This window comes from Coregonus lavaretus (genome assembly GCF_964263955.1).
Source record: "Coregonus lavaretus genome assembly, chromosome: 32".
Classification (NCBI taxonomy): domain Eukaryota; kingdom Metazoa; phylum Chordata; class Actinopteri; order Salmoniformes; family Salmonidae; genus Coregonus; species Coregonus lavaretus.
This window is the reverse complement of record NC_140019.1, coordinates 3,162,217-3,171,715: the sequence shown is the minus strand read 5'-3', so window position 1 is coordinate 3,171,715 and position 9,499 is coordinate 3,162,217. Positions and strand designations below refer to the sequence as shown.

At 41.9% G+C, this 9,499-nt stretch overlaps 1 protein-coding gene across 1 annotated transcript in view; it reads left to right on the top strand.

Annotated features, from left to right (window-relative positions):
• Nucleotides 1-238: 238 nt before the first annotated feature.
• Nucleotides 239-9,499, top strand: part of LOC311107298 (storkhead-box protein 2-like) — a gene marked incomplete at both ends in the record, with an annotated part of 141,129 nt that continues 131,868 nt past the window's right edge. Inside the window, one exon of the mRNA XM_084149781.1 lies at nucleotides 239-566. Within this exon, the coding sequence (XP_084005907.1) occupies nucleotides 239-566 (328 nt within the window). The remainder of the gene's footprint in view (nucleotides 567-9,499) is intronic.

The window sequence follows — 9,499 nt, the reverse complement described above, 5'->3', positions numbered from 1 at the left end:
GGAGGACGTTTGACATAAAACATCAGACAGGGAGCCTACGTTGTCTTGGCGAGGCTGGAGAGACACAAATAGGTGTTGAAAGCGACTGTATGGCCTACTGGGGAATGTGTCCTATGCTTCAGTTGCAGAACTGAGTCGCCTAGCCACCCTACTCATGGATTTATGGATGAAACGGAACGGTGTCATGTTTGAAACTGTTCATGACTTCACATTCACGACCTAGGTCAAATACTCAACAATGGAGTCTTTCCTGCAGATAGCACCTCACTCCCTGGCCATCGTATTGACTCGGGTCGGCACGGGTGATTCGACTGCTGTGTCGGAGAGCGAGGAGCTTCCGCGCCATCACACCGGCTTTGAGATTTTTGCGGATTTTAAAACTGAGAACACACAACACGTTTGGAATCAATTAACATCGGACGCCATATCGGAGACGTTTTTCCTGGGCTGGATTGACAAGCACGTGTTGTTGATACAGGGTAAAGAGGATCACCTGGAGGTGCTCAGAGAGGGATGGATGAAGAGGTCTCTCAATCCTCCGCGAGGCTTCCACATCAAATATTTAGGTAAGCAAAACAATGGCATTGTGTACTTAAAATATATTAATTATTGCATGCAACATGTTGCTGATGACATTGTTTAAATTTATATCCTGTTGTGTTTTTTATTTATGCTATGCAGCACACCAGCATCCATTCATCACCAATGCATGCAAATAAGAAGCGACGTTCACCACCGGTTGGCCATTTAGGGCTGCATTCAAAATCTTCAATGTTAGTTTTGCAACACATTTAGACATGTTGTTACTTTTACAACTGTCTAAGCACGAATATCCGAAACATACATCTGAGTCAAGATCTCTCCTCAGGCCTGGGGCTTTTTCAACCTCTATCGATCAAAGACAAGCCAGTATTCACTAAACACAGAGGTTATTCTGCCGCAGAACTGTTAGCAACGTGCTTTATCTGCTCTGTCAACTGTTAAAAAACCTTGAATGCACCTCGTAGGAGGAGAGAGACTTGACTCCATTTATCAATAGAATGATAATTATGGTAATACATTCTGGTGATATAAGTTTACAGATCCAGGTTTGGCTGCAATGATAAATGGATTATTGGTGTATTATGTGTTTATGTTTACGAATTTATTGTTAAACATTTATTTAGTCATTAGGTTACAACTCAACCTGCAAAAGTCACATGTTAGGCTATAGTCACATGTTAGGCTGTAGAATATGGAAGATATGATTGTCAACATTTAGCCTATAACATTGTTATTACCATGTTGTATTACAACATTTCTCCAAACTCCATATCAGCAGGCCTACGTGACCCACTTGTGTGTGTGTGTGTGTGTGTGTGTGTGTGTGTGTGTGTGTGTGTGTGTGCATTCTGTACTGTAGAGAATGAATGAGTGCTTTATCACAAACATTCCTCCCTTTTATTCTTCCCAATCAGAGCAGAAACATCACACACTTTGATTTGCACACACATATTTTTTTCTCCTAGAAAGGCATATTCTCAAAATAGCAGTAGAGTCTAGTGTTTGCTATCGCTTCAGGCATACTAGCCAGGTGTAGCCTTTGCCTATGTGGTAGAAAAAAAAGAAAAAATATAGCCCTATATGCATTGGGAAGCAGGTGGGAAATATAGGCTACATAAGTACCCACATTTCAAACTTATCAAAAACAAAGTGTTGTCGGTATGTGTTTTTGCTCTATCTGATGCTGTAGACTACCTCTCCTTTTCTCTAGGATGAATGTTGGTTGGAGAGGTAAGTGGTGAAGCATTGCTGCAGAATCACATTGCATCAGGGACTGCATTGTGTTTGACTCCAGGTGCGGAACACTGCCAACCCCAATTCAACACTTCATCATTGATAGAGTCCAACATTTTCTCTAAGTGTTTGCTTTTAATGGCTTGAGAATGATCCTTCCTCGCTATTATCTTTCAATTAGCGTATTTCTGGTGTCTTGTCGTTTATGGGGTATGAAGGCCCAACGAAGACCCATTCACCATTTTATATGCACCCTTACATTTCAGTTGTTGACTTACCAGTCAGGGGTAACTAGAGGCAGAAAGGTGATCCACTCACTTAACAGTACACCCATCCTTTAATTAACCTTTTCACCTCTCATCCACCTATGGCAACTTGAAGGTCTTTAGAATGTATAATGCCTTTGTAGTTGTAATTTGTCTGAGTATCAAATTACACTGTTATCGAATTACCCTCTCCTGTGACACACACATACATCTACACACCTATTCCCTCAACACAATTATGGGTAGTTTAATGAATCAGATGTAAAATAAACATCCTTTGCGCTCTCTCTCTCTCTCTCTCTCTCTCTCTCTCTCTCTCTCTCTCTCTCTCACTCACTCACTCACTCACTCACTCACTCACTCACTCACTCACTCACTCACTCACTCACTCACTCACTCACTCACTCACTCACTCACTCACTCACTCACTCACTCACCTGTACACACACAAACACTGCATAAATTGTTTTTGGTCAAAGACTCCAGCCACCCAAGTCACAGTCTGTTCGCAAGGCAAGCGGTACCGGAGCTCCAAGTCTGGGAGGTATTTCAGATTTTTCATTTTGAATACATTTCCAAAACATTCTAAAAACCTGTTTTCACTTTGTCATTATGGGGTATTGTTAGTAGATTAATGAGAATAAAAAAATAAAAAATTTGAATAAGGCTGTAACGTAACAAAATGTCGAAAAAGTCAAGGAGTCTGAATACTTTCCGAAAGCACTGTATATACTCCGGACTCCGACATGTCCTACCTTTGATTTCCAGCTGAGCGTGTTGTGCAGGTGTTTCACAGTGTCCTTAGCCCCCCTGGTGCTGGTGAAGATCTCCTCCACCACTCCAAACTTGGCGCACATCTCGGCCAGGAAAGGCTCCTTGATGTTGTCATTGAGGTGAGAAAAGGTCACCTCCTTGATGGGAATGGGCCCCTCGTAGAACTCATCCAAATGAGGGGACATAACGAGGGGTTTATGAATGAAGCACGCACACAGGCAGCATACACACTAGGCTTCTCATTCTCATAATGACCTCAACACTGTCACCTTGAGAAACATAATACCAACAGATAAATAGCCTGTTCCCAGATCTGTTTGTGCTGTCTTGCCATGTCATTTGATCATTGTCAAAAAGGTTTGGCATAACAATCACCATAGGAGTTGGCAAGATGACAGATCTTGGACCAGGCTACCAGACACACATTACAGTGCATTGGGAAAGTATTCAGACCCCTTGACCTTTTCCACAGTTTGTTACGTTACAGCCTTATTTTAAAATGGATTAAATAAAAAAATGTCTTCATCAATCTACACACAATACTCCATAATGACAAAGCGAAAACAGGTTTTTTGAAATTTTTGCAAATGTATTAAAGATTAAAAGCAGAAATACCTTATTTATACAAGTATTCAGACCCTTTGCTATGAGACTCACAATTAACCTCAGGTGCATCCTGTTTCCATTGATCATCCTTGAGATGTTTCTACAACTTGAATGGAGTCCACCTGTGGTAAACTCAATTGATTGGACATGATTTGGAAAGGCACACACCTGCCTATATAAGGTCCCACAGTTGACAGTGCATGTCAGAGCAAAAACCAAGCCATGATGTCGAAGGAATTGTCCGTAGAGCTCGAGACAGGATTGTGTCGAGGCACAGATCTGGGGAAGGGTACCAAAAATTGTCTGCAGCATTGAAGGTCCCCAAGAACACAGTGGCCGCCATCATTCTTAAATGGAAGAAGTTTGGAATCACCAAGACTCTTCCTAGAGCTGGCCGCCCAGCCAAACTGGGCAATCTGGGGAGAAGGGCGGTGACCAAGAACCCGATGGTAACTCTGACAGAGCTCCAGAGTTCCTTTGTGCCTTCCAGAAGGACAACCATCTCTGCAGCACTCCACCAATCAGGCCTTTATGGTAAAGTGGCCAGACTGAAGCCACTCCTCAGTAAAAGGCACATGACAGCCCGCTTGGAGTTCGCCAAAAGACACCTAAAGGACTCTGAGACCATGAGAAACAAGATTATTTGGTCTGATGAAACCAAGATTGAACTCTTTGGCCTGAATGCCAAGTGTCACGTCTGGAGGAAACCTGGCACCATCCCTATGGTGAAGCATGGTGGTGGCAGCGTCATGCTGTGGGGATGTTTTTCAGTGGCAGGGACTGGGAGACTAGTCAGGATCGAGGGAAAGATGAACGGAGCAAAGTACAGAGAAATCCTTGATGAAAACCTGCTCCAGAGCACTGAGGACCTCAGACTGGGGCGAAGGTTCACCTTCCAACAGCACAATGACCCTAAGCACATAACCAAGACAACGCAGGAATGGCTTTGGGACAAGTCTCTGAATGTCCTTGAGTGGCCCAGCCAGAGCCCGGACTTGAACCCGATTGAACATATCTGGAGAGACCTGAAAATAGCTGTGCAGCGACGCTCCCAATCAAACCTGATAGAGCTTGAGAGGATCTGCAGAGAAGAATGGGAGAAACTCCCCAAATACAGGTGTGCCAAGCTTGTAGCGTCATACCTAAGAAGACTCAAGGCTGTAATCGCTGCCAAAGGTGCTTCAACAAAGTACTGAGTTAAGGGTCTGAATACTTATGTAAATGTCATATTTCAGTTTTTTTGTTTTTATACATTTGCAAACCTGTTTTTGCTTTGTCATTATGGGTTATCGTGTGTAGATTGATGATGGATTTGTTTTAATACATTTTATAATAAGGCTATAACGTAACAATGTGGAAAAAGTGAAGGGGTCTGAATACTTTCTGAATGCACTGTAAGTTTACACACACCTGAGTCAATACATGTGAGAATCACCTTTGGCAGAGATTACAGCTGTGAGTCTTTCTGGGTAAATCTCTAAGAGCAATATTTGCACATTATTATTTTTGAAATTCTTCAAGCTCTGTCAAGTTGGTTGTTGATCATTGCTAGATAGCCGTTTTTTTTTAAAGTCACCATTGGCCTCATGGTGAAATCCCTGAGCCGTTTCCTTCCTCTCCGGCAACTGAGTTAGGAAAGATGCCTGTATATTTGTAGTGACTGGGTGAAATTGATACACCATCCAAAATGTAACTAATAACTTCACCATGCTCAAAGGGATATTCAATATCAGCTTTTTTTAAATTTACACATCTACCAATGGGCTTGGGCGGCATACCGTATATACCGTATACCGGGGTATTTGGAAATAGCCACGGGATGGTTTTTCAATACCGTCAATACAGTTGAAACTATTTATTAAACTTTTAAACTTCAATACATTTTAATATTCGTAGCAATTTTTTAAGTAAATACCTGCAGTCAACTTGTGCAATACGTTAGGAGATAAAGCAGATTGCGTTCTTATTTCACCTGTCACATTATTTTACATTATGAAGCTTACTTAGTTCCCCAGCACAGTTGAGCCAGTGATATGTTTGTTTGTAAATAGCACAACAGGAGAAAGCAGGAGCAGGTGAGTCCAGCTGTGTATTGACAGGGGTCACGTTTTATATTTAAAGTCAAGTGTTTTTTTGCTTCAATAGAGTGATCAGGTGCAACTATAGTTTTCCTTCACAGAAAATACATTATTGCAACACATTCGGAATAAAATAGCTTCATTTTCATCAGATGACAACAGAATTGCAACGTTATTTGGCTGGCAGCCACACAAGTAAATGAGCTTACAATGAAAAAGCAAAAACAATGCATGGCCATCATCTGTCTAATGTTTAGGCCTGTCATAGAAAGAATGTAGCCAGCTACATTTCCTAATATTTTGTTTAAAGTTAATCTAGCATTTTACCAGAGAAAAATAGGCTGGCTACACTGAGAAAAGTAGCTACACATCAGACAGAGCGCTGTCTGCTCATAGAATGTCTGTTCGTGAATTCTTATCCAAGTTTAGAAGTGCAACTGAAGCACAAAATTAGTCTAATAATAAGAAGCATTTTAGATCTGTGTTTACAAACCACAGCATGATATTTTTTGCGTTTTAGATATTTTTCCTGCGTGAACGCAGAATTATGCGTTAACACGACACCTAGTTTAACTTGCTATCTAAGTAAGTGGCTGAATTAATAAGGTGACGAGGCAACATATTGTGTTAGCTTTCTGCCGTGTTTGAGAAGTCAAAGCAGTTTGGATGATTTATCTGTACAGCTGCCACTGCTATCTTGATTTTCTTGCATTTTTTCTTGTCTCCGTTCTCGGCCCATGTGCTCCTCCCCCCTCTTCTCCAAGCAGAGCAGGTAGGCCCATTGTGGACTCCAGAGTCCACACAGACACAGCGTGTAGACAAGGATAGGGTTAGTAATAAAAATCTTTGGTGTAGAATGCTGCTGGAGAGCCAGTACTGCATGCATCAAAACTTTGTTCATTTGCACAATGTCTCTCATTTACATTCGCTTCTAAATGTCCAAACTCTCCAAAAATGACATTCAGTAGCTCCTACCTATGTATGTATGAGGTGGATTGCCTGTCTTTGCCATTTGTTTATTTTCGTTTGCGCTCATTAGCATATTTAGCTAGCAGGCTCCATGGAAATTCGCTATTACTTGTGCTAATTTTGTTAGCATTCTGTCCACTGGGCTTTTTTGGCGCTCCTTTGTGTACTAATCTGCTAATACCGTATATTTCGGGGTGAGAGAAGGACGGTATGAAAATCTGGATACTGTCCAAACCTATCTACCAATAGGTGCCTTCTTTGCCAGGCATTGGAAAACCTCCCTGGTCTTTATGGTTGAATCTGTGTTTGAAATTCACTGCTCGACTGAGGGACCTTACAGATAATTGTATGTGTGGGGTACAGAGATAAGGTAGTCATTCAAAAGTAATGTTAAACACTATTATTGCACACCGAGTGAGTCCATGCAACTTATTATGTGACTTGTTAAGCACATTTTTACAAATGGGTTGAATACTTATTGACTCAAGACATTTCAGCTTTTAATTTTGCATTCATTTGTAAACATTTCTAAAAACATAATTCCACTTTGATATTATGAGGTATTGTGTGTAGGCCAGTGACAATTTTTAATTCAGGCTGTAACAACAAAATGTGGAAAAAGTCGAGGGGTGTGAATACTTTCTGAAGGCACTGTATAATTACAATGTTTATCTAGTCACATGTATTTAGCGTATCTTACCTGGATATGGTCGCATTAGGTTTACCCTCAGAGGGAATGCCTTGTCTCCCACTAAGACATACAGTATGGGCTCGGTGTTTGGGTTCCCGGCAAGCACTGGCCTGCAATGAGTTGGGAGCCGAAGTTGCTTCGTGAGAAGATTTCCGCATCACCTCCTGAGGAGTAAGAGCAGTTCAGGCTCTTGATGTTCAAGCTCTAGCAATTGCAATTCATAGAGAGACATGCTTGCTTCTGTGGCTAAAAAGTATCGTCATAAAGGGTTGGTGGCTAGAGTGGTGTGGGGGGGGGCATATCAACACTAATGATAACAATTACATAATTAATAATAAACTCAGCAAAAAAAGAAACGTCCTCACTGTCAACTGCGTTTAATTTCAGCAAACTTAACATGTGTAAATATTTGTATGAACATAACAAGATTCAACAACTGAGACATAAATTAAACAAGTTCCACAGACATGTGACTAACAGAAATGGAATAATGTGTCCCTGAACAAAGGGGGGGTCAAAATCAAAAGTAACAGTCAGTATCTGTTGTGGCCACCAGCTGTATTAAGTACTGCAGTGCATCTCCTTCTCATGGACTGCACCAGATTTGCCAGTTCTTGCTGTGAGATGTTACCCCACTCTTCCACCAAGGCACCTGCAAGTTCCTGGACATTTCTGGGGGGAATGGCCCTAGCCCTCACCCTCCGATCCAACAAGTCGCAGACGTGCTCAATGGAATTGAGATCCGGGCTCTTCACTGGCCATGGCAGAACACTGACATTCCTGTCTTGCAGGATATCACGTACAGAACGAGCAGTATGGCTGGTGGAATTGTCATGCCAGGATGAGCCTGCAGGAAGGGTACCAGAAGAGGGAGGAGGATGTCTTCCCTGTAACGCACAGCGTTGAGATTGCCTGCAATGACAACAAGCTCAGTCCGATGATGCTGTGACACACCGCCGCAGACCATGACGGACCCTCCACCTCCAAATTGATACCGCTCCAGAGTACAGGCCTTGGTGTAACACTCATTCCTTCGATGATAAACGCGAATCCGACCATCACCCCTGGTGGGACAAAACCACGACTCGTCAGTGAAGAGCACTTTTTGCCAGTCCTGTCTGGTCCAGCGATGGTGGGTTTGTGCCCATAGGCGACGTTGTTGCCGGTGATGTCTGGTGAGGACCTGCCTTACAACAGGCCTACAAGCCCTCAGTCCAGCCTCTCTCAGCCTATTGCGGACAGTCTGAGCACTGATGGAGGGATTGTGCATTCCTGGGGTAACTTGGGCTGTTGTTGTTGTCATCCTGTACCTGTCCCGCAGGTGTGATGTTCGGATGTACCGATCCTGTGCAGGTGTTGTTACACGTGTCTGCCACTGCGAGGACGATCAGTTGTCTGTCCTGTCTCCCTGTATGGCAGTCTTAGGCATCTCACAGTGCGGACATTGCAATTTATTGCCCTGGCCACATCTGCAGTCCTCATGCCTCCTTGCAGCATGCCTAAGGCACGTTCACGCAGATGAGCAGGGACCCTGGGCATCTTTCTTTTGGTGTTTTTCAGAGTCAGTAGAAAGGCCTCTTTAGTGTCCTAACTTTTCATAACTGTGACCTTAATTGCCTACCGTCTGTAAGCTGTTAGTGTCTTAAAGACCGTTCCATAGGTGCATGTTCATTAATTGTTTATGGTTCATTGAACAAACATGGGAAACAGTGTTTAAACCCTTTACAATGAAGATCTGTGAAGTTATTTGGATTTTTACAAATTATCTTTGAAAGACAGGGTCCTGAAAAAGTGATGTTTCTTTTTTTGCTGAGTTTACATTATTAATAATACACTTTCTATTTTTGAAAAACAATGGCAATGCTAGCTATCCTCTGTTGGAATTTGAAAGGTCTAAACTCACCTATTAAACATTCCAGCTGTCTTAATATCCTAGCAAGAAACCATATTGATATAGCAATGCTCCAAGAAACACACTTGCTCCAAAAGGTCACACATAGAAAAGATAACCATTTGTACTATTGGCTGTTTTTTCATCAGCCCCAAACCAAACTAAAGCTGTAATCATAGTCATACATAATAAACTCAAAATTACTATCTTGGGTAAAGGCGAAGACTAAAAAGGCAGAATCACTTTCCTTAAATGTATTCACAATTGAATGAAAATTGTCTTTATTATTGTGTAAGCTCCAAATTTGTTTTTTAAAATACTTATTTTCCACCATAATTTGCAAATAAATTCATTAAAAATCCTACAATGTGATTTTCTGGATTTTTTTTTCTTATTTTGTCTGTCAGAGTTGACGTGTACCTATGATGAAAATTACAGGCCTCTCTCA